This window comes from Clupea harengus, chromosome 15 (assembly GCF_900700415.2).
Source record: "Clupea harengus chromosome 15, Ch_v2.0.2, whole genome shotgun sequence".
Taxonomy (NCBI): Eukaryota; Metazoa; Chordata; class Actinopteri; order Clupeiformes; family Clupeidae; genus Clupea; species Clupea harengus.
In genome coordinates this window covers 9,071,278-9,096,806 of record NC_045166.1, presented here as the reverse complement: position 1 = coordinate 9,096,806, position 25,529 = coordinate 9,071,278, and the positions used below count along the sequence as shown (strand labels likewise).

The 25,529-nt window shown below is 43.3% G+C and overlaps 2 protein-coding genes across 3 annotated transcripts; one reads left to right on the top strand and one right to left on the bottom strand.

The window, feature by feature from the left end:
• Window positions 1-2,416: 2,416 nt before the first annotated feature.
• Window positions 2,417-4,992, bottom strand: nfkbiaa (nuclear factor of kappa light polypeptide gene enhancer in B-cells inhibitor, alpha a). The gene is made up of 6 exons (XM_012819309.2): window positions 4,699-4,992; window positions 4,076-4,181; window positions 3,699-3,909; window positions 3,396-3,484; window positions 3,029-3,283; window positions 2,417-2,784 (listed from the first exon to the last, which is right to left on the bottom strand). Exons 1-6 carry the CDS (start codon window positions 4,929-4,931, stop codon window positions 2,737-2,739), a joined length of 942 nt encoding a protein of 313 aa, XP_012674763.1. The 5' UTR covers window positions 4,932-4,992; the 3' UTR covers window positions 2,417-2,736.
• Window positions 4,993-7,628: 2,636 nt separating this feature from the next.
• Window positions 7,629-12,405, top strand: brms1lb (BRMS1 like transcriptional repressor b). 2 transcript variants are annotated; one of them, XM_012819281.3, is made up of 10 exons: window positions 7,629-7,919; window positions 8,183-8,273; window positions 8,439-8,566; window positions 8,786-8,865; window positions 9,020-9,116; window positions 9,220-9,309; window positions 9,643-9,707; window positions 9,832-9,871; window positions 10,597-10,723; window positions 10,844-12,405. In XM_012819281.3, exons 1-10 carry the CDS (start codon window positions 7,784-7,786, stop codon window positions 10,959-10,961), a joined length of 972 nt encoding a protein of 323 aa, XP_012674735.1. In that variant the 5' UTR covers window positions 7,629-7,783; the 3' UTR covers window positions 10,962-12,405. The 2 variants fall into 2 exon arrangements, with proteins under 2 accessions (XP_012674735.1, XP_031437766.1); XM_031581906.2 differs by having other exon boundaries at window positions 10,597-10,727; window positions 10,844-10,955.
• The last annotated feature ends 13,124 nt before the right edge of the window (window positions 12,406-25,529 follow it).

Below are 25,529 nucleotides of genomic sequence, written 5' to 3'. Positions count from 1 at the left end.
GGAACCCAGCCCAAGCCCCTACTAGTGACGTACACACAGGAGAAAGGTGACAGAGGTGAATCAAAATAAAAGTTCGCTACACCCATTGGTCCCACCGGCTACATTGGACTCCAAACATGCAAGGTGGATATTTCTGGAGTTTTGGTCTTCTCGGACCATCCTGAGCGTTCATGCTAATGTCACTGATGCTGCTAGCACCATGGTTAGCACCCTCAGTAGTGGTGGAGGGTTGACCTCCTTGACCACAACGTTCCTCTCCTTAAAAATCCACACCAGATACCCCTGGCATTTCTTCTTCTTCTACGTCACTCTTGTTTCTTAATCGTTCTTCCAAACATGGCCATTTAGGTAGCAAAAACCGATGCATTGTTGATATTCACTTGAAACTACCACGCACTAGTTCGCTTTCTCCTTCAACCGTCCAGTAACGTCAACATTCAAGCGTGCGACGTGAAAGTTGGGTCATAGGCTATGACAGAATGATTGCTCTGTGTCTATAACAATTTAAATCTGTTATTATTTTCTTTTGTGAGTTAAATATTATTATCACACATAGGCATAAATAAATCCTCCAGAATGGATGTGAGATGGGCGATATTGATATCTATACCGTTGGCTTTTCATGGGATACAAGTGAGTAAAATCACATAGCCTACCCTGATTAACAATATAACAGCTCGTTCGAATGGATGTGACAGGGCATGTATTGAACCGGTCTTACAAGCTACAATTATGTGTCAACGAATTGAATTGTTTTAAACAATGGATGAAGCACTACAATAGCCTATATATCTTTAACGTGCTCCTGGCGAACACTCCAGAATGCACGGCGTATTGCCATCTTCTTGCATTGTAATCTCGTTTGACACATTCAGTTGAAAGGGACTCCTCAACAATGCCGATGTTCGGCTTTAACCAATTAACTTCGGCCTGGCTCTGCCCACTTAAGTCATTTATCGTTTTTTTGCGACAGTGTAACGCACTGCCATTTTTGCCAGCAGTTTAGCCCGTGAAAATATGGCCCTTAATCTTTTACAGAGTTTCCTTCATCACTTGCATGAGTCCAATTTCCCCACGGTTAATGAGGCATATGCATACCCCAGAATACCAACTATTGGGTAAACCGTATAGCATGCCGTACTGTGCCAGCTTGTCCTCTTCTCAAGAAATAGTGAGGCTCGTCAACGAAGCTGCTCCCGTTGTGGGTTATACAAATTTAACAGGCTAGGAAATTCTCTGTTATAAATATTCTGATGGTAGTACAATAGAAGTGAGGCGCACTTTTGGCCACAGTGCAAGTTTTACATCTCTGAATAACTCTTGAATTTAGTAACAAGAACATTTTTCGCAAAAAAAGAGAGAAATACATCATTTTGTCAGTTCTGAAGCACCATCATGCCTTTGCACTGTGCACTCTTGATATCTCAAAAGTTCCATGCTCCAGTTTACAAAATCACCGAATGACTGAACACGACTGACTGATGACGTTCATCCAGCTCATGCAGTTCTTTCTTTTCTGTGTGCTTCAGTGCCATACTGGTTTATGAAACTGTCAACCGCCATGGTGGATAACTAAACAGGGGCCTGGTGTTTCCCCTCCTAAGGAAATCTAAAATTCCAGTCTGATATTAACTCTAGATGACCCATATCTGTACCCTCAGGAGTTTCCCTTGGAATTTGCATAAGATAAGTCCTCTATGTGAGATTGTCGGACTGAGGAAAGACGTAGGCTACATACTTAGGCCCAGACGAGGGTCAGGTACAAGCCCACCATCCCCCAGGGAAAATGTTGTCTGTGAATCAACATATGTTGCCCTCCTAATTTCTGTTGAGAATGTAAAGTTTCTATCATTCTTTGAGATGTTGTATTTTCCTCTGTAGGCACAGTGTGTCTGTCAAGTACGCCCTTGTGTAGTTTGGGAAATTCTTAAGAGTCTTTTAGCCATTAGGGAACTTTACATGAGTCAGCTGATGAACCCATTTCCACACTCTGAGGGAGCTCTTCTCTCAGCGGAATAAAATACTGATTAGTCACGTCTGTTAGGACATGAGACGGTTTCTGCTTGCACGTCATTGCTCAGACAGAATGGGGTCTTCTGAGAGACTACGCAAGAATATAGTAAATATAGGAGCAAGACAATTTACCACAAAAGACATATAAATATAGACTATAGAAATATTAGTATTCAGATTTGTAGTCTTTTGTTGTTAGTTGCCTTTGTCTTATTCCCTTTTGTCTATTTAACTTGCTTTGCGCCACACAACCAAGACACATTCCTGGTATGTGGAAACCTGCATAGCAATAAAGCCACTTCTGATTTGCGAGTTGTATGTAGTCAGCTTTTGTTTTCCAATTAAACTGACTGCTATTTGTGTTTTCTTTTCTTTAAACAAAATCCACAAATGATTACATATGTATGTTATATGAATTTATCTTCTTTAATTTATCAGCATTTACATATAGTACAAAACAATAGTGTTACGTAAACTGATATGTACAAGTAAAAAAAATATTCATCTCTGTATTTACAATATTTAACAGTTATTTTCTGATATTTACACTTTTATACTTCTGTGGAGTTTGGGCAACAGGATCTTTGAAGTTTTATTTATTGAGTCCACTGTGCTGTTGATTTCTTCCTGAGATTTGGTCAGTCGAGAAGCTTGGTCTTGGTCTGTGTGTTCTTGGACCTATGGAAGTCTATGGTAGGCCGCACAGAGTTACAGATTTTTTCATCAGAGAGCCGGAGATGACTTTCCTCCAAAAAGAATGTCGTCATACAACTGTGGAAAACCATGAATCGCAAAATTAGAATTGGGTATTTGGTGGAAAGAAAATTACCCTCTGCACAGAATCATATCATTCCTCACTAGATTTGTAAACATGAACTGCTGACACACAGCAAAGTGGAACCAAAGTAGATCCTTGTTGATATAACTTGGTTCCGTAGTGTAACAATCAGGTGTGAGGAACCAAATCCTCATATAGGTGATTGACCCCTCCATTAAGAAAAGCTCAGGAACTTACATCATCCTCAGACATGGAATCTTCATCGCTGTCTTCAGATTCGCTCTCTGGCAGTTCTCTGAGGTCCTGCGCCGTCCTGACGTACAGCTGCTGCTGGATCTCGCCATTCTGTCGACCAAACGTCAGGTGGTATGGTGTGAACCCCCCGTAGGTCAGGCTGTTGACATCAGCTCCCAGAGTAATCAGCTGATCCACAAGTGCGAGGTTCTGGAGGTCCACAGCGAGATGGAGTGCCGTTCGGCCACTGCACTTTTCCTGAAGGAAAAAAAAACATACAGTTTGTTAGTACCTCAGTCTAAACCAGTGTGGATCAATGGCAAATCCATATGGAAGTCCCTAAAGACAAAATATACATCATTCCACTTACTTTGGAGTTTACATCTGCCCCTAACTGAATTAGGACTTCAACCATTGAGAGGAAACCGTGGATCGAGACCAAGTGGAGGCAGTTGTGTCCTGTCAAAAAGATTAAGGATATTAGGATCAGAGCATTTCTAACCATGTTTCATCTTCTATGACAGGAAATTAAATAGTCTTAGGCCACCTTCTTTATATGTCATCAAGAAACAGACACAGACATCTGACACAATATTACGGGTGGATAACGAGAATGACATTTACATTAAAGTAACATGTATGAAGTAGTGTAAAGGAGCGGAAGGCAACCTACCATTATAATTTGGGAAGTTGAGGATGAACCGCAAGTGACTGGCAGGTGGCACTTGCGTGAGAAGGCCGAAAGAGGTCATGGAGCCCTTCTTGCAGGCAATGTGCAGAGCTGTGTTTCCTCTGTGGTCCACTAACCGAGAATCACAGCCGGCTTTCAGGAGACAGTCGACCAGCTTATGTTGTTCTGTTATCACGGCCAGATGAAGGGGAGTCTGAGAGTGAAGAGGACTGAGTTAGATTTTTGTGCAATGCATACGATTGTTCTTTATGACTGCATTCTTAGCTATTTTCTTTCATGTTTTGTTTATTTTGAATGATGCAATTGGTTTATCATGTTGTTTTTTATTTCATTATTTTTATCAAGAATTCATTAAGTACCTGTCTTTGGTTGTTCTGTGTGTTCAGGAATGGGTCTTTGTGACATTGTTTAATCATCTGAATGGCTTGGTCTTCTGCTTCGTGAATAATGGCGAGGTGGAGAAACCTGTTGAGAAGCAGAGGCGTTTGTTAAAATCCCGCGTTTCAAAAATACTTTAACAAAGGAAGTGGTGTAACAAAGACAACGCATGAGCATCGAAGCGTTTCGCAAGACTGGACTTTTTCGGGTTATTTCCACCAGTTGTGGCTTGACACGTCTGATGCTTTATCAGTTCCTGGCTGAGCGCCAGGGACTTTCCTGTCTGAGTAGATTGTCTCTCTAGCGCCGCCAGAGATTGACACTGTGCCAAATTCAGTGTGGTTTTACTATCATTTGTTTACCACCACTGTTGGAGGTTATACTTTGTCATAGCACATACAAATTAAAACGAAATAAATGAATAGCTAATGCAATCTTTTGCAGAGCTCTAAAGGAATTAGACTACTATATAGACTAATGCCCTAGCTTTATGCATGCTGTTGTTCAGTTTTTTTTTGCAAGTGCTTGCATGCAAAGCAGTAACCTAATCTATTGATTCATTTATTTGAATGTATTCTGCTTATTTGAGCATATATAGACTTACGTGTCACCGTCTTCTGTTGATTGCTGTTTCCAGGGTTCACAGTAGGATTCTGTTCTTGTTTCAACCATATTTAAAGTCTGAAACTCCTCCTCAAGAAGTGAGATTTCTCCCGATTTAAATGAGTCTAATCCACTGTCGATGCGCTCATCTTGAGATGGGAACATTTTCCTGTGTTTTGGGTCCATTTCATCCAGATAATCCATTTGGTTGCCGTTATCAAGTCGAATATCCATTGCGACTACTGTCTGATGTCAACTCTCAACAGCGCTTCATAGAGTGAGAGAGGACGGGGAGGTGCGCCGTAAATGTACGCGCCAAGCATGGGAGGAGACTGTTGGGGATTTCCGCATAGGGAAACTCATAGAACGGGCTTTTGTGGGAAAATTCCCCATATATGACTCCCCATAGTAAGAATGAAAAACCCTTAGTTTCCTATTACCTCTACATTATATCTGCTGCTGTGCTGCAGAGTCACAGACTCTGGTGAATGAAAACTAGATGAAGGCTATGAATGAAATTAGGCTAAACTCATACACACCGACCCAACTCAACACAACTAGTGTACAGCCCATTGACATGTGACTGGCACATTTGTCACACTCCGATTCCTAGTCAACCTACTCAGAATGCATTGAGACTTTAATGGAAAGTTTGGAAATTTGCCATAAACAGAATTCAGGGATAGGTCATTTTACAATTAATGACATATAATTGAGGACAACTTAATGATCCACACTGTATATTTTTAGCAGACCTATCGATGCCATGAAAGGCACCAGTAAATAAATTGTATTGTTATTATTATTTAAGCATTTTAAATCTACAGGCTGCACGATTTTATCTAACTGTATGGTGCCTGCAATCTAATCCGCTAGTCATCTGAACAGACAGACAAACTAGGCTGATCCCTGCGAGTGTCCCAAGCCAGGGGACTTTCTTGTTAAAAATCACCAAGGGCATCTTATGTAAAAAAAAAAAATACATGTATGTTTTTATGGGAGGCAAAATGTCCCACGCGAGTCAGTTTCATGTTGCTGAATGTGGTCATAAAAGTTTAGGGAAAGTAACATAATACTATAACTGTCATGCAGATATATCTTAGCAACTGTTGGCTAGATGGAAACTGATTTGGGAGCTTTACTTTTACGTCAGAGATTCTACCCACCTTGCCCTAACATTTGCACTTCTAAAAAACCCTGAACTGTGTTTATTACTGCTGGGTGGGGGGAGTCAAAAGCAAAATAGCAACCGTATCGAGGCACATCAGTAGCGATGACACTATGACATATTGACAGGCATCATGTTCACACCCAATAGGCCTAGCCTACTATGACATAACAACTCTCATCACTTCAGCTAAACACTGAGTGTCCAGACATCATCGTGTTTGTTGCAATACTGGTCTTTTTTCACCATTTTGAAACCCCATATCACTCCTCAGCAAACATTTCAAGAAGAAACACGGTGAAAAATAAGCCTGTCTCTGCTTTCAAAGCACAAGCCATCCGTTGTCATGGAGAGTGTCTTGTGCTGCAGTCACTGTTTTTTTGTTAAGGGATATGTAAAACTGGCTGGCTTCCATGGATGTACATTGTTTTGTTTCCAACACACGGTGAAAGCTAAACTTGTCCGTACATGCATACCCCAGGTATGACGTGCAGTGTTTCTTTGCTCATTCCTGCATCAGGTGTATCCTCACCAATGTTCACATGAAGTTCTTTATCTAACACATGAGGACTTGTAGAATTCTTTTGACATTCTATTTCCTGCACTGCTGTGCCTTTTAAAACTGATTTAGGGGGGCGGGGGGGCTTCTTTCTCTTTCAGTTTGTCTTTTTTTATTGTATGCCTTTCTTCCCTCTTCCTTCTTATTTGTATGGACTGTGTGTGTGTGTGTGTGTGTGTGTGTGTGTGTGTGTGTGTGTGTGTGTGTGTGTGTGTGTGTGTGTGTGTGTGTGTGTGTGTGTGTATGAGAGATATAAAGAGTGAGAGATGAGTGTGTGAGGTGTGTGTGTGTCAGTCAGAGGGTACAAGAAGTGTGACTGAGATGGCCTCAGTGTCGGTGTGTGCCATAGGGCACTGTGACATGGCAGTAACATCATGAGGTTTTCCAGTGACTGTTGTAAACCACACTCAGATGCTGTGAGTCATGCTTTAGCTACATTGATTCCTGATTTTCGTTGTTATTGCACCAAATTAGAGGAGATTTAATTATAATTTAACATAATTAATATAAATAATTTATAAATATAATTTAATTATAGTGGCAATATGCTACTGGAAATTCTGTTCTGCATATACTGTTGGAACCAGTACAGGCCGGGCCTTCTTCTTCCTTTATAAAGCTTTTGTAAGAAAATGACCATGTCATTTTCTCCTTAATGGTTCAATTTCTTCTTTATTTACCTGCAGTCTCCTTAAGGGGAAAAAAACAACCATGGAAATAAGTAGGCCTATGTTTCTGCTTACCCACTCAGCTTTAATCTATACGTTTTCTGATGATCTTATCGTATGCGTTTCCCCGAAGTGTAGGCGTGATTTTGGGTAAGGAAACCCCAAGTCTCCTGAAAGACTCTTGGTGACAAAGCTGAAACCTATAATGGAGCACATTCATCTGACAGTGGCTCTAACCCTGTCTGCAAACTGACCTCCTTTCAACAGCACATTTGTGTTATGAAATAACATTTGCATAATTTTCTTTTTGTCCCATGCACGCATACACACACAGTACAGACACACAGGTCCCCCTGGTGGCATTTTGAAATACTCTGTTTTCGCGATATATAATTGTAGGACTTCAACCGGGGAGGGAGGGTCTTCAACTATCAACATACTACTTCAAGTCCCAGGTATCCCAGCGTCAAATAAACGTGTATGTTGATTGGACCAAAGCTGTTAAAAGATTGGGCATCAGGAAGTCTTTCCAGAGATCTTTTTCACTAAGACAGAAATGATTGGCCAACAACGTAGCCATGTTTTGAACGTGTTTACTGGAGCTTCCCTCCCGCTGTTTATGTTTTTTTAACCACCGGGTCCCCGTCAGCCTTATTTTAGTTGTGTTAGATGGTAAGAGAAACTCTACAACATGCCAGTCCACGCCCGTGAAAAGAAAGAAACCAACCACGAGGATATGGAGGTGGATTATCCAGAGCAAGACGCAAGCAGTTCTGACGAGGAAGATACTGTAAGCTCATCTGTTTCTGAAGATGGAGACAGTTCAGGTAATCAGACAAGCTACAGTTAGCTAGCAAGCTAATACGAGTGTTAAATGTTTTCCAGGCAAACTCCTCCTGACAAATAAACTAATGTCCCCCTGTTGTCACACATACATGGCAATGGCCAATTCGTATAAAATCTTTTAAACTGTTTAAAACGGTTACGGTGTTAATAACCATTGAACAATTTTAGGTAACTTAGCCAGCTAGCTGGCTAATAAGTCATGCTTCCTTGCATAACATTGACTGGAAAATGTTGGCATATTCAGAAATGGACGATGAAGACTGTGAGAGGAGGAGGCTGGAATGCCTTGACGAAATGACAAACCTTGAGAAGCAGTTCACGGACCTCAAAGATCAGTAAGTAGCCTACCTCTGCCTACCGTTACCTAAGTAATGCCATCGACATTTCTCACTTTCACTTGCGTTCGTTTCCCACCTATGCTTTCCTTGTTTCCCCCGTGCATTACGTATATGAAACATCATCAGTCCTAATTCTGTTTCTGTGAAATTATGTATCGTCAGATTGTACAAAGAGAGACTGAGTCAAGTTGACCTCAAGCTGCAGGAAGTCATTGCTGGCAATGCTCCGGAGTACTTAGAACCTCTTGCCACCCTCCAAGAAAATATGCAGATCAGAACCAAAGTAGCAGGTAGGTTTTGCATGCCAGTGCCTACTATACCCGTGGTTGCCTTGCCTGTACATTGTTTGCTAATGATATGAGCAAAGTTGTAGATAATAACAACTGAGATTGTTTTTGAGGAATGTTTGCGGTCATAACAAGTCTTGAGTTGATTTGACAAAATATGCGCATTTCCCACTTAGGTTGATTTGTTGTTGTTGTTGTTGTTGTTTGTGTTGTTTATTTCAGGCATTTATCGTGAGCTCTGCCTAGAGTCTGTGAGGAATAAGTATGACTGTGAGATGCAGGCTGCCAGTCAACACTGGGAGGTGAGCTAGACAAGGCAGTGGTCAAATATTCACCAACCCCACATCAAAATGTATTCCCAAATACAACAGTGTAGCATCAGCCAAGTGCATATATAGGTGGATGTATATTCTCTAGCTGAAAGCTCTGAATGTATGTGCCATGCATACTTGACAGAGTGAGAAGCTGCTGCTGTTCGATACGGTTCAAAGTGAGCTGGAGGAGAAGATAAGACGCCTGGAGGAAGATCGGCACAGTATAGATATTACCTCAGGTACGTCAAAAATCCATGAAAATGTATGTATGTTCTGTATACTGTAAATCAAGTCCAAAGAAGGTATGTGGTTTTAAGTATATATTTTTTGTGTTGTTTTCAGAATTATGGAATGATGGCGTGCAGTCCAAAAAGAATAAGAAGAAGGATCCATTCACCTCTGGCAAGAAGAAGAAGCCTGTCCTTGTATCAGATATCCTTCTCTATCACTCTCTATTGGTGGTGAAGTTAGTCTTAATCTTGTGTGGAGGCTAAAATCAATCCCTTCAAATGCATAATACTAACTAAAGTAGTATTTATTGTTACACTAGGTCTCTATTGCTCTCAGCTTGATTGTTGTCTCCTTCGTACGTCACTTTGGATAAAAGCGTCTGCTAAATGACTAAATCTAAATGTAAATGTAAATGTAAATGTAAATGCATAATCTTAGTTTCTGAATTGGTGACTCTTCATTTGTGTCAGTGTGTCATATTTTTTTTGTGTCAACATTTATTCTGTTCCACTAGTCTTTCCTTAGCCTTCTTACGGCCATATATTGTTTACATGTTGCAAGACTTGGATATACTTGAAGACTGGACAGCAATACGAAAGGTATTGTTTATTCGTCAGTCGGCTACTAGCTATGAAATTTACTTTACCATTTCTGTTTGTATACATAGTTGGTTTGTTAGTAGTTGTTTTTTTTTTTTTTTATTGTCATTCCTTTGTGTGGCAGGCAATGGCTTCTATGGGACCACACAGAATGAAAGTGGATGGTAAGAACTTAATTTATCTGTCATCAGTAGAAGTACTCTGCCCTTACTTAGGCTGTGTTCGGATTCTTAGATAGCTGTCTAATCCTTGATCTCTAGTTGGACAGGTGTCTGACGAGAGAGGTCCTTTCGGGGGAAGGTATCTCAAAAACCGTTGATTTCGAACAGTCTATTAAGATAGGATGTACGGCAACATGACGCTGTGTCATCATCCTGTGTGTGCTTATTTGCTAGCTAGCAGCTACTGTTAGCGACCTGGCTAACGGATACATCGCTAACGAAACAGACTATTTTTGTTAATCAATCATGACATAAGTACATAGTACACTGTTTATTTCTCGGTAACTTTTTAAAAAAATTACCAAAAAAAGCAAAGAAACGTACATCGGTGAATACTTTTGTGGAACTTCGACGATTTCATCCGCCATCTTTTTTAAAATTTGTCTCCGGTTAGGGAATGGCGCAGAGAGTTATGGGTAATACCTGCCGCCATAAGACAGCAAGGCAGCTCAGATGCTCTCTTAAAAAATGACCGTTATGTGACGTATTTCAAGGTATCTTACTAGAGAGGAAGAGAGGGTTTAAGACAATTCGAACAGTACTTGCTCTCTTGATAGGAAGGAAGGGAGCATTTTAAGCCAATTCGAACAGGCCCTTACTCTCCGGTTACATTCATCTTTCAGTAGTGATTCATTGAGGTTCTTAGAGCCACTGACTGTGTGTTCTAGTTCCATCAAAGCCTGAGAAGCATCACCACGTTGCTCGCTCGGAGGATGGGCGTCTGTTCTACGATAACAAGTGGTACTCCAGAGGACAGGCCATCTGCATCAACAGGAAGGACGAGTGCCCTACCAGGTAGGTGTGTTTCCTCTGACCGACTTATTTTAGTTGTGTGTACATGCTTGACACACTCATTGTATCATACTAATATCTTTAGTGTGTTGTAGCATCTGACCATTTCTTTCTTTCTTTCAGTGCCATCATTACCACCATCAACCATGATGAGATCTGGTTTAAACGGCTGGATGGCAGCAAATCAAAGCTTTACATCTCACAGTTGCAGAAAGGAAAATACACCATCAAGCACTCCTAGTGGCCGCCAAACACAGCCGGTCTCCATCATCCCCTAGTGCTAGAGACGGCTCCTTCCCGTGTTCTCTGTTGCCATCGCAACCCGGCCTTTGCCGTCCACCTCCATGTATCCCCCTTTCGCTCTTAAGTTTGCCATTCAAAGGAGAAGGGCAAGTAAGGCTTGGTAGCGTCTTTGTACATAAGGATGTATGTATATGAGTTGACATGATGAGGCCATATTTTTACACTCTAATGTTGTCAAGGAGAAAGATGTGCTGCTATAAGAAAAAGGGGGTTTGAAGGGGTGGGGGTGCCAAGAAACGGTGACTGTGTGTGTGTTTGTTTGTGTGTGGGGGGTGGGGGGGGTGTCTGTGAGTGTGCCTTGGATAAGGTAAGGTTCCTGACCTGAAGCGTCCCTCTGTTGTAGCCATGAATATTGGTGCAAAATGAGTGGTGACTTCAAGAAAGTCGTTTACGAAATGAACACGTCGACAGTAGTCGATTCAAAAGAGATTTGTGACTGCCACAAGGGGTTGCCTGCCAGTGGCAATGGAGTTGAGTTTTAAGCTGAGACAGATCATTGAACAATGCACTTTGCTTGTTTCCAGTCTTTGGAAATGTATGTATATATGCCTGCTGCTGCATTGAAGTTGTTGGGTGTCATTATCACATACTAAGGACGTTATGGGCGTATATCAGTATTTAAGATGGCACAACCTCTACAAACAAATGGGCAGAGTCTCAATTTGTTTTATCGTTATAATTTAATACATATTAACATGACTGTCACGACTAACACAACTGTTACAAGCTCTCCCTTGGATACTCTGTGAGCAGTGATGCTGGATTAGTTGTATTGAATGTCACACAAACAGTAAGAACCCTGGAAGGCAGCTTCATATCTGAACAGTACACAAGACCGTGTCCTCTTTATGAAAGCGTAGTAGTCCTTGTAGTGGTCTTGTCTTTTTTCCCCCTTTCCATATATTGGCAGTTGCCCTTCAGATCATCTTGTGTCTGATATGAAATCCAGTTGCGTTAAACTGCATGCCCAAAGAAGTGCACGTATCACAGGGCTGCAAAGTCTTGCAAGTAAAATGCGTTTGGTTGCTGTCATTATGATTTTTTAATTTATGCTGTTCTGTCTGTACTCTTACCTCGATAGAAAATGTAGCACTGAACTTCTTGTTGAACCACTTCTTGCCATCACCTTGCACCTTTTTTGATGTTTTTACTTTTTTTTTAAAGTGCATTTTATTGTCCAACCCATTTGAAAGAGGAAGCTGTTGGACCAGATGCCAACTGAATAGCAGACAAATACTGCTGCTTGTTTATAACAGTCAGTGTTCATTATTTAGGTCAGTTGTTCCTCAAATTAGAATCCATATTTGCCACCATGCATTCTTCTGTCACTTTTATTTTCCACCAGAGTCTTTATTGACTTAATAAAGAATGAACTGAAATGACTTGTGACAGTAGTCGGAATTAATGAAATTGTCTCTCCCTCTCAAAATATGTTGCTGTTAAGTTGGATTTATCATTGTCTTCTTACAAATAATGCTGAGGTTTTTATAATGTGACCAGAATGGCAGAACATTTGCTGTGCTGTTCAACGACTTTCTCCCCCCAGGGCCCTCTCTGCCAGTGGGCCACTCAGTGGATTAACACAGACCGCGATCGATTACACAGAGTCGGTCTCCCAGGAGGCCGCAGCTGCCGCGACGTACGCTCACTCAGGATATAGTGTTCTCATTTAGCCACTGGGTGGCGGTAGAGGCACGTGTTATAGCTCAATGACGAGCGTCTCGGTGATTTCATCGACGCACTTTCTGTGTTTGGGGCACCCCTTATGATGCACTACACTATAGCATATAGCCTACCGCCGACACGACAGCATAGGTAGGTTTTGGTTGTGGCTAAATACTCGAATACAGAATTCTTCCTCGTAAAGGTTTATGTCATAGTCCTATACCAGTGATGCATCTTCCCAGCAGCCCTTCAATCATGGCCAGATCTAGAAGTAGGCAGGGATGGCTACATTTCTGCTCTGCACACCCACATTGGTCAACTTTACTCTGCCGTTTGAATGTGCCACATCACGTTTATTTACTTATTTACAAAATGTCCTGATCAAACCTGGAAGTAATTTCCACAGTAGCCTAATTGAGAGCCATATCAGTTAATGCGCTACTAGCATGGACTTGTATTCAATTGCGTTAGTAAGAACGCCTAGTTATAGCAACTAATTATTGCACTGAGACGTTGGAGAAACCAATGGAGACAACGAGAACGAATTTTCTCCACGAAAATTATCCTAATCGAAATCAAAATGATTCAGATAGGCTTATACCGTTTTTCAAGATACAAAGCGATCACCATAGCTATTCCGCACTTGTTACAAGTAGGTTAAAACAAGCAAAGAATGTATATAAAAAAAGAATATATATATATATATATATATGCTATAAGAGAGTGGATAACTTTGCTACCAGCATTGTTTCGTCTGATTTCACTAGGCTACACTAATTTCGGCTTTTCTTTGTCTAGATGTCTCGTCCTTGTCTCCATTTGCCTTCTACAAACACCCAAAATGCTGATGTAAATAGTGTTCTGTAGCAAGTTTGAGCCTGAAATCTTTTAGTCCACATCATTACCTTTAGTTGAACACCCGCAGCCTAAAGCAACTGCTGTCGCAATTTTGTAGCTTGTGCAAACTATTTACTATTCGTTAATTTACAATTAAGTAGCCTAGACCTCAATCAGGGTTTCAGTGCCTGAAGTAGGCCTATGCAAAGCAAAATCTAGATAAGCCAGTTATTTTGGAAATATGTGCTGTGAACAGATGATAATAGAATTGTGTTGCTTGGCCATAATCTCCAAAGCGGTGTGTGGACACACACACCTACAAGGTACCTTAGTCTTAAGCGGTGGATGACCAGCTGTATTTTGAGAGCCCATTTTGTGTCCACAAACTATCTGTTGACACTGTGGTGACAGTGTAGATTACAACTGGACTTGGAAGTAGGGTGGCAGTAAAGTCACAGGTAGGGTTAAGGTTTATGTGAGGTGAGGACTATGGACAGTTCACACAGGTAGTTGGGGGTCTGTATACAGTTGTTAACCAATAATAAAATGGCTACTTAGTACATGAAACATCTTTTAAAATCAATGGAAGGAAAGTGTTAGAAGAGATTTTATTAATGCTATGTTTGTGACAGTTGTAACCTGGATGGCTATGGTGTTGATCTTCTTTGTGCATTTAGGAGATGCGATTTTGTTGTATGGTCACCTAAACCTAAAGCAGGACCTAAAGCATCAATGAGGACCTAAAGCATCAATGGGCAGCTATATCCAGCTGTAAGGTCATACAAATGATATGGGGGGTATACTGTATGTAGGCCTACAAGGTCATGCTTTTTTGGTTGGTGTAGGTTAAGTCGGCAGATTGTTTAACATCTAAATGCATTTCATTCAATTAGCATGTATTTGGCTAAAGGGCAATCTAACTAATCTTTCATCATCACAGGTCTCTAAGCCATCCTTGGGTCACAGCCACCGCTTCTTACCCTGGTTGCAGGGGGGCATCAAATCCAAAGCCCGGTGTATGGCTGCTGCAGCTGTGGTATGTAAAACAACACCTGTCTGCACCATCATCCGATAGACTTCACCCTCATAGCCCTGGACTCAGATTAGATTAAGGGTTCAGCATGGCAAAGGTCCTGTCCTGTAAATGTTACAATGTTGTGAGATGGTGATATGGAAATATATTGAAATTCGCAACTGACAGAAACCTGAGAAGGTCCATCCAGTCAGCCAGGCAGGCAGGTAGGTAGGCTGGCTGTCAGGCTCACACAGAGAGAGTGTCTGATGTTAATGAGGTTTTCCTCTAACGAGGTGGTGAGTGTGTGCGCCTGCAAAGCTGGCGCTTTGTTCAGGACGGTGTGTGGAGAAAAAAAGGCAGAAAGAGGCTTTTTTTGGATGCAGTCCCAACATGCCTTGAAGCGGTGTGCTGACTGCACAGTTCTCTGGGATAGGTATAGATTTAGTTTCCTCTCATATTCTCCCCCCCCCCCTTACCCTGGACATGCTCTTTATGGGGGATTCCCCCTGTAAACCAGCCACCAAAGAATCTTTGAATTTCAATACAATTAGATGTTTTGAGCCACCCAGATTAACATTTAATCACGTTCTAAATAAGGCCTCAAAAGAAAGTATGTCAAGCATTCACACACAACCCATTAAGCTCATCAGACCCATTACAGAGGATGCATGTGTCAGAGTGCTATTTTATGTAGACTGATGGCATTGTCAGGTGCTTCACACCTCTTGAGCCGTGTCTTCCCGGCGCTGGTGGTTAACTATCCTCCCACGGTAGGCTCCACTTAACCGTGCGGCCTCGCCCTGCGGCATCGCCCCGCGACATCACCCCTCCCCATAGCCCCACCCCATTGCCCCACCGCATCACCCCACCCCACCGCAACGCCTCTCAGAAGGGAATTCAGAGAGAGAGAGAGCATGACCACACGCTTGACTGGGCCTCTGACGGAGGAAGAATTTTTTTCACGTTTGACCGGCTCAACGGAGGCAGATTCGGTGGATGCACGTCTCGGACATAGACTTGCCTGAGGGGTGACACACACACACACACACACACACACACACACACACACATACACGCCCTGCCCTGCGACAGAGGGCAGTGTCAAGGAGGTGTTAAATGTTTCACATCTCCGTTGCCATGTAACATCCACACTTTCTCAGGTGACACATGGCCCGGCTGAATCATTCATGAGGGGACGAGGGGACTTTAAGGTGGTCCGAGGAAGAGCGGCCTTCGAACAAGAGCAGCAGTCTGTCTCTCCTCGTGGGGTGAAAGAGAGAGGGGAGAAGACAGAGGGAGAGAGAGAGAGGAAGAGAGAGTTGCAACCCCTCTTCCCCATCCTCCTCCTCGGATTCTGCAGAGTTTAGTTGAGTGGAATCTTCCAGAAATGGAAGAAAAAGCAGTTTGACTCTATCCCCCATCAACACCCTGAAGTGTAATCTAAAGTGTAATGCTTTATTTCATCTACTGCATATGACGCCGGAGTTAAGTGTGTGTGAGATGTGTGTGTGTGTTTGTGTATGTGCGCACGTGTGTGTGTGTGTGTGTGTGTGTGGGTAATTGAGTGGCAAGTGTAGCTGCGTCTCAGGGTGCTGCCTAAAGGGGACAGAGGCATGATAAGTGACTTAAAGTAAACGATGCCTCAGCACTGTCTCACTCTCTGTCTCTTTCTCCCTCTTCGCCCCCCCCCCCCCCCCCCCCCCCGGTCCTCTCTCTTTTTTCATACATTCTCTCTTCCTCTCTCTCTCTCTCTCTCTGCTATCTCACTCCCTTTACCTTTTCTCTTTCCCATCTTTCCACTGTCTCCATCTCTCTCTCCCACCCCTGGAGCTCCTGAGCAGCTCATCCTCTGTTCATGCAAAGCTGTGTGAAGCAATTGCTACTTAATGTCCATTAAGCATCATGTGTAAAGACAGATGTATCCTTCAGTTCTCATCTAAGTTATTATATCTAGGTTTGAACTTATTCATTTCCCTAAAATTGGGTTTTAATATTCATTTTGGAGTATTATTATTAATTTCTGTTGTCTTCTCGATGATCTTGGTCAATGCTGTGATATTGCTGTAAGCCTGCACTGCTGTGGCGGTAATAGTTCGGTGACTGTTCTGTTACTGTTCTGGACATTACCTCCATGATCTGAGCAAGTCGATAAGCTCATTATGACCTAATCAATATATTTATCAAACATCAGTCGTTTCTCTCTTTTTTCACCCCATCCCTTGTGGGAAACTTCAGCGCCACTGTCGAATCAGTGTTTGCTGGAAGCCGCGGGTCTGGTGGGTGAAATCCAATTTCGGCTCATGACAATCAGGATGCCAGGAACTTATAAACATAGGTAGGCAGGCGCGCTGGGCTGGGCCCGATTGGCCTTTTGACTCTGCAGGTTTCCCCATCTTCGTCTAACTGGACTCAATTCAGGGCAGTTAATCTTCTTAAGTAATGTTTATGCTGCGTTTGCAATGCCTGGAACCTTCTGTTCATGTTTTGGATTAAGCATACAGGATTTATTATGTATTATTGAAGCCTTCTATCGCTGTGTGGAGTCGGTGGGGTGGTGTAGTCGTGGCAGTGTTACCGAGTCCCACTACTCTCGCTGTTGAGGCCGAGTGACCTGAAAAGGTGCCCCTGTGCTGAATCCTGTCTCATCTCGGCACCACGTCTCATGAATATTCACCCACTTTTCTTGTCTCCTCTAAAAGCCTTGTGCTGTAGCATCGCCGCTGCAGGGGATACTGTGAAGCCAAGAGGGGTGTGTGTGTGTGTGTGTGTGTGTGTGTGTGTGCGTGTGCGCACATCTGTGTGCACGCATCTGTGTGCACGCATCTGTGTGTGTCTGTCTGTGTGTGTCTGTCTGTGTGTGTGTGTTTATGTGGTGTTTGTGGTGAATGAATGTTTCATTAGAAGTTCAAGGTAGATTCTGACAGATGCCAGTGACTGGGTTAGATGTCATAGGATATGTGTTACGGTGAACGAGGAGCATCCCTTAGGTCACGTATGGTAGAGCAGACTCAATGCAGTCTTTAAACCAAGACCACTGGCTTTACTCTTTAGAGTGGGAGAAAATACAGTCTGCACGGGAGCCAGTGTATCTCTGTGGTCCTGATGCTGTTGGTCGGCCATGTGGGCAAATCTGTAATCCAGATTTTAGAATCTGTCCGACATACCCTGTCATACCAAAACAAATCACACACACACACACACACACACACACACACATACACAAACCATCTCCTCTCTCTCAACACAGATTATGATCGACTGTGAGTCATACTCTGCCTCTACCAACATGTTCAGCGCCTCAGATTGTCTGTACTCATGTATGTCCTGGGTTCATATCCCATTGCCACCCTTCTCTTACCCTAACCTGGGTTCGCTGATTGATCTCTAAGACTTGCACATATTCTTACTGCACTTGTAATTATATTGCTTATCTTTTAATTATATTACTTTCTTTTAATTACTACTTGTTATGTTTTTTTGTACTTTCTTTTAATTAGCAATATGTTTAGATTTGATTGTCTTTCACTCTTAAACAATTTGTCTTTATATTCCCTGTATTTTATTTATGTAAAGCACACTGAATTGCCTTTGTGTATGAAATGTGCTAAATAAGTTAAATGGCCTTGCCTTGCCACGTCTAATTCAACAACACACTGACAAAGGAAGGTGCATGCTTGACAACCCCAGTGAAATGCTCACAAAGGCATTTTTCTTGTTTCTTGTTAAGAATCGGTATGATGTTTGCAGTGTAGGTTATTGCGTATGAGTACTTGCATGTGACAATGAGAGGTTTGGCCGCTGTAGGAAGTCCTCAACCAATAGCGCGAGGATTTTAACATCTTTTCCCTGTGTATAACAAAAAAAAACTGGTTCAGTTCGCAAGGCTGGTTGAGCATTAGCCCTTCCCTGGGGGAGGCAAAGAGCCTACAGCATGCATACTGTTCACAGGGAATGAAAGCGAGAAAGAAAGAGAGAGAGAGAGAGTACACTCTTAAAGACCAAAGAAGAGTAGAGAGTAGAGACCGCAGATGCAGGGAAGGCCTGGAGCAGACATGTATGGTGGAAAGGCCGCCATGATACATGTGCATGAGAGGGGGAGATGTTCCTGCCTTGTGAGTGTGCAGTGAGGCGAGAAGTGCTCCAGTGAGGCCTTTATTGTTGACCGGCGGTGAGCTAATGGAGGTCTTGGGATGGGCGAATGAAAGAGTGAGTGGCAAGCAGCTACAAATGGAACTTGCCCCATCACTGAGGGACCTTTAATCATGGTATGAGCAAGACTGAGGGTTCCAATACACAAAAACCCATAGAAGCCTTTAAAGGCGTCCTGATATATGAACACTAGAGGGGCACTCGGGGAGCGCAGACCCTCGCCAAGGAAAAATTATTAACGGATTCGGCCCGTGATTCAGAACCGCTCCAAAATTGAATGGGTTCTTCCGTGGCCCATGCTAAACCCCTGCACCAAGTTTCACGAAAACAGACAGACAAACAAACCGCTATGAAAACATAATCTCCTTGGCGACGGTAATAATGGAGTTGCTAATATTGTCCATGTCTGTTATGAACAGATTTGGATGATGTATTTCCTAAATTTCCCTCAGGATAAATAAAGTATCCATCTATCTATCTATCTATCTATCTAGACCTGGTCCAAATGCGCATGACAACTTGGAGTGTGGCAATGCATGCGAGGGCTGCCATTATTTCCCTCAAATATTAAAATGGAAAGTCTGCAACCAGAGAGGAACATTCGCTCACCTCAGTTCTGTTCCGTTCCTATCCATTCTGTTCTGTTCCACCCCGGTGACCCGCCCAGCCCGGCGCCAAGTCTGACCCCTTAATTGTGTACATCCTGAGCCGACTGGCTCTCCACCGAAGGCTCGCGCTCCATTATTGACGAGGCTGAGTCACATTGCACCCCCCTAATAAAAAAGATGCCTGGTTATAGTTTGGAGGTGAGAGGGATCCAGTGTCTCATTAGCAAACAGGCTTCTTCGATTATTACCCCCAACGAGCCCGACATGTCGGAATCACTCAACCATTTGTCATTTGTAAATTTGTGTGGCCGCGCTGCCGGCGGGGAAGGGTGGGTAGGGGAGGTAGGGCGGTATCTGACAAGCGCACTCGAGTAGAAACAGGAGACGGTCCGGCGGTTGCAAGTTACAGTCTGGCCTCTCAGATGTTCCAGATGAGTCCACCTCCCCACCCCACTCTCCCCAGCCAGGAGAGGAGAGAGAGAGAGAGAAGCATGCTCTTTTATTCATGTGGCCTGTATGGAGTGGCTCATGCGAGAGAGAGCTGTGCAGGGAGGCCTGAGAGAGGAGCACGGAGGCCAACGTAGAAAGGACTAGAACATTGGCTACTGGATGGGCTGTCTAGGTGAGAATCTTAAGAAGCATCAGGGCGTTAAAACATTCTGTGCATCCATGGACCTATCGCACCACTTACGATGTCTGATGGAATGACCATAGTGCCTTTAGTCAATATTCATGGTAGAGACCTGTGAAGTTAAATTCTGAAAAACAAACGGTTGTTTTTTAATTCCCTTTGGTACTTTTTGCTAGGTTGTGTCACAAGGCATTTCACAACACCTATCATCAAGTAAATCTAACAAATAATAAGATAAACACAAATAAAACATCAACATCACAACCAGCAAGCACATTTTGGGCTGTGTATAGAGCAACAGCCCTCATATCTCTCGACATGCATCATAGTTCTGGGGACTTCCTTTCACATCCTGCAGGCTTGTTAGATTGCAGGTTGCGTGTGTGCAGAACCCCCTCCCCAACACCCCACAGGCAGGGGCCTGTTCATTAATATGCTCCCCTCTCGCTTGTAGCAGCTCGATGATTAGCCATCGTTAGAAAGCGAGGTAATTAGCAAGAGGAGGACTAAATCTGTATTCCTCCCTCTGACTCACTTGAGATGCTCGCTACAGCACTGCGGCAAACAATTCCTCTTTTTCCTGCACTTTTCTCTTTCCTTCTCATGTTCTCCACACCCGCCTCTGATTATGTTCTTCTTTCTTTTGTCACCCGTGTGTGTTTTAGTTTTATCTTTTCCTGTTCAACCTTCTTTTTTCTTAAAGTGGCAGATACGTGAGTCTACGCGTCTGTCGGACATTTGATGAGCTTGTGTTCTATAGTGTGGTGAGGAGGGTCACCATATGAGTCAGCTGCTATATGACCTGAGCCTGCTCAGGATGAATCAGTGGATACAGAGAGGATAGAGAGAGGGAGAGAGAGAAAGGTAGAGAGGGGGAGAGAGAGAGAGAGATCGAGACATGGTGAGAGTGCAGAGAGATGGAAATAGAGAGAACAAGAGAGACGTTGAAAGAGGGAGAGATACAAATGGTGAGAGACAACAAGAGAGATGGAGAGAGAGAGAGAGAGAGGTGGAGAAAAAGTGTTGATCTCCAGAATAAAAATAGGAACCCTCTTTGTGTGCGTAATATGTATGTGTGTGAGCGTGCATGGATGTGTGTTTGTTCACCTGCTCTAGCAAGCGTTGCGTCATCAGATTACTAGCCTGATACTGTGTGTGTGTGTGTGTGTGTGTGTGTGTGTGTGTGTGCACGTGTCCATGTACAGTCTGGTTGCTTACACGTTCTCTGAGCTGAATCACTGGTGCTATCACAACTACACCCAGAGCTGTCCCTCACTGGCGGCAGTCTCGTCCTCCTCTCCCCGTCTCCGTCCTTTACAGCCTCTCAGTTAAACTGTTAGCACACTCCCATTGAGTTTACACAAAGGCCTTCTCAACGGTAAGACCCAATGCTTCGTAATAGAGTGAGTAAGTGTCATAGTGACCTTTCCCCCCAAGTGTGGTTTGTCACAGAGTGATTTCAAAACTAGCCTTGTGCTTTCCTGCCAAAGAACAGTCCACACGTGTGAGTTAATGACATGCTGTAGGTTTTCACTGAGTGGTTTTGGTGAATTTTCTCCTTTTCTCTTCTCCATTTCTAGTACATACTCACTATAATCATGCTATAGGTGGTGAGAAACAATCCCCTAAAAAAAAACACAAAAAACCCCATAAAACTCATAAACCATACTTGACTCTCAACCAGTGTTCATTTCGTTAACGAAAAGTTTGACGAAAAATATGCGTCAACGACCTTTTTCCCATGACTGTTACGTTGACGTGACGAAAACGGATCTTTGAAAATAAAAACTGTGACCTAAATCTATTTTTACTTTCGTTGACGAGACGAGAATGTTAGTGGTGGACTTGCATGCACCTAGTGCAGTACATCCTTAATATCATTAGTTGAATGTTGCTCGGTCCTGTATCCATCCTCCCCTCCCTGAGATGCCCAGACATGCAAGTGACGCCCTAACAAACGTTATATGATGGCTGAAGTTCAAGCACTCGGTACTGGAAGAAAAAGAAGAATAGATATCTGGACAGTCTTTAATTATAACTTGACAGAAAACAAAACACAATGCACCACAATAACGGGAGAAAAACCATGTGGCTTCAAAATAAGTGGGAAGAGCACAACAAACCTCAAGAGGCACCTGAAAGCGCACAACCCTGCAGTTTATGCCACGGTAAATTAGCTAGTAACTGTCAATGATAACTAGCTAATGTTAACTAGTTATTATCATTTATACGCCAACGTTAAGTCAACTTTAAAGGGGCAGTCGAGTGTATAGGGTGTCCGCTTGGATAGCTAGCTAATAATTATCGATTGAAGCCCCCTGTTAGCCTTGGCAAATGATCGGCAAAACTTTAAGCTATTTGGGCAATTGTTGGCAATCATTGGCACCACTTTCCAATGTCAAAACTAGCCGTCTAGCTAAATCTGTTGGTTATCAGATTGCACAGCAATTCATATGAAGGATATGTGGTTGATTTATCTCTAAGGCCAGGTAGGTAGTAGTTGTATTGTGCTATCACATCATTTGAATCTTCAAAATCTAGACTTGATATTATCTTATATTTTAATGATAATACTGTTAATGAAGTGAATAGCTGCCAAAATTAACACTGCTCTCTTCTTGTGTCTGCATCTGTACACACTCACTGTCATTGTGTTATGTTGTGCTAGAGATGGTGAGGGTGATGATGATGATGATGATGTTCATGATAATTCATACTCAACACTCAACCCTCCATAAAGTCCTATTTCGGTCAGTAGAATGGTGATGTCATTTTTTCATATTCATTACATATAGGGTACGCACCACTGGCCCAGTTTTCCTTGGGTACTTCCTTGGCCTTATTTACCAGCAGAACAGATGGAAAAGAAATGAAGTGGCCAGAACAATGCGGCCCAGTTTGATACGGTCATGGATACCATTTAGCCTGGGGGTAGAAATCTGGCTGTAACAGTGAGGTTTTCTAAAGTCCTTACAAAGAGACTGCATGCATTTTGCTGTGAATGTTTGGCATCGTCTCTTTGATAGGCTTTCTTGGCTTCAGTCAGCAAAGGCTTCTGACCTTTTGGCTCGCTTATGTCTTAATTTGTCTCTCTAAGCACTCCTGTGTCCTCAGTGGATAGAGATATAAACCCTGCATCTCTATCTTACTTTCTTTATTTCTCTCTCTCTCTCTCTCTCTCTCTGTTACCTGGTCTCTTTGTCTCGCCTCTCCTCTATCCCCCTGCAGAAAACGTGTCAGCATTGCTCACAGTCAAAGGACTGGAGTCAGCAAGTCACACTGGCGCTCCAAGATCTGTAGTTACTGTCACCACCGGCCAAAGCCGTGCGAAGACAGGGGAAAAAACACACACACAGCGCTAAAAGTCTATCAAGAGTGACACCCAACTACCCCTGACCTCCCACACTCTCCATCACAAGACGCTGTGTGAGACGCAATGGAGGTGGGCGACAGTTTGATGGTGGCACAAGTTCAGCAGACAGCTCTGTAGGTACAGCTGGAACTCCACAGATCACTTCCTGTTGCACTGATTGTACTGTACTGACTGTAACTGTAATCTGATATGACTTGAACTACACCCCTGTCCTGGCCAACAACACCCCAAGTCTCCTTTGTTTTTTTCTCTTACACTCTATTGCTCTTACAATCGAGGAACTCCTTCCCTTTCAGAGACTGGTATCTGGGCATACACATCTAGCTAAGCATAATCGTGACATTGCTAAACATCGGCCTGCTCATATTTCGTCAATGTTCATTTATTGATTTGGTTGGTCCACTGAACTTTAGTTCGCCACACCATATGTAAGTTGATGTTAATTATGCTTCACACAGACACAGGGACTTGCATGCAAACTAAACATCCTCTGTCCTAACCTGACACCATCAACTTCTGCAGACTACATTCACATACAGTACGTCGGCCTTGAGCACACTACACTTACGGAGAAGAAACTCCAAACTCCAGCTAATTGATCTGCTGTTGTGCTGAATAAATGCCTATCCAAATAGATGCCTATCCAAAAAAAGTTTTTGGTTTTATTTTAGTTTATTAATACCCAAATGCTACACTTATTTGGTGCCAGTCCACAGATCTAATGTCCCTACATTATTTTAGTTCCCCTGCTTGAGGACGATGTACCTACACCCCCAAGGACACGGCTCCTGCTGCCCCTGTCCTCTTCCTTCTCCTATAGTCAGCACAACGTACGGAGCGATTAACTGGATCTAATATTGCCCATAACCATTAATGCCATATCAGAGAATTAATGGCCTCTCGGTCAGTTCGCTCTCCCCTTCTTAGCAGGTTCATTATTTTGACAAAGTCACGTATGCGGCACTGTCACCGTCGCCAACACCCCTGGTGCTGCTGCGGCGGCTTCTAGCCCTGCTCTTGTTCCTGCGGCGGCCGCCACTGCTGCAGCTGCAACTGATGCTGTTGCTGCATTATGTCCTCATTAGCATTTTATTGCCACTGCATTGGCGCCCTCCACCCTTCTGACCAAGGTCCATCTGACTGAGGGTATTGGCTGTGCAGAAACCCGGAGAGAGATTAGTGCACAGTAAGAAAGAAAAAAAAGACAAGGGGTTTAGAGGAGCGGAGAGAAAGAAGAGAAGATGGGTAGTGGTGTGGGAGAGGAGAAAGAGAAAAGAAGAAGGGTAGGGGGATGGGGGCGAGGAGAGAGAGAGAAGAGATAGGGGGACTACATCAGGAGGAGGAAATCCCTGGCAGGAGCTTCCCTGCTCAGCAGTTTCTCTCGGCTGCGCCACCCTGAGGTTTATCCCCTGCCCTGGCTGCTGACACTGCTGCAATCCACAGCCACTAAGTCATAGCCCTCCCCATCCCCAGCCCCATATGCTCTCCTCTCTGCACCCCTCCTACACTCTCCTTCCTCACGCTCCTCATCCTCGTCCTGCTTAGTCTCCTACGGAGGCAGGCAAGGGAGAGGAAATCACATGCGCTGGTGCTGCTGGAGTTGGTGATAGAATATGGAGGGAAGGAGTAAAAGATAGTCAGATGGATAGATAGACTGACAGATAGTTAGATAGTTGAATAGATTGATTGGGAGAGATCTGGTAGTGATAGACAATTGAAAGTCTTCTGCATGTGTCTGGGAATGCTAATAAGATGTGGACCAAAGCACAGGGAACTGACTTGCTGTATCACTGGCTTACTCGAATAGATGTCATACTCCTGTATTAGTTTAGGCACTGATGCCTTCAAATAGATTGTAGTGAAGGGAGAGCGTGGTCACACCACCCGGACTCGAACCCGGGTCTACAGGGTGCCAAACATGCACTCTGACCGCAATGCCAAAGTAGTGACGAACACATCGTTACATAGATAGCAGAACATTCAGACTAACCCTAAATACATCAGTGCCCAGTTTATAATGCCATACCACATTATCATATTTTATTAGACATTATTAGCTTTATGTGCAGCTTTAGAGACACTTTGTCAAGCACTGCACCGATTAATGCATCTGAGAGGAAAGTTAAAAAGGGCAATTTCCTACTGTGGTCGTTTACTCGGTTATATTTGGTGTGTGCAGGAAATGGTCTACCACAAGGGAGTACAGCATGGTAGCATAGCTCACTGCT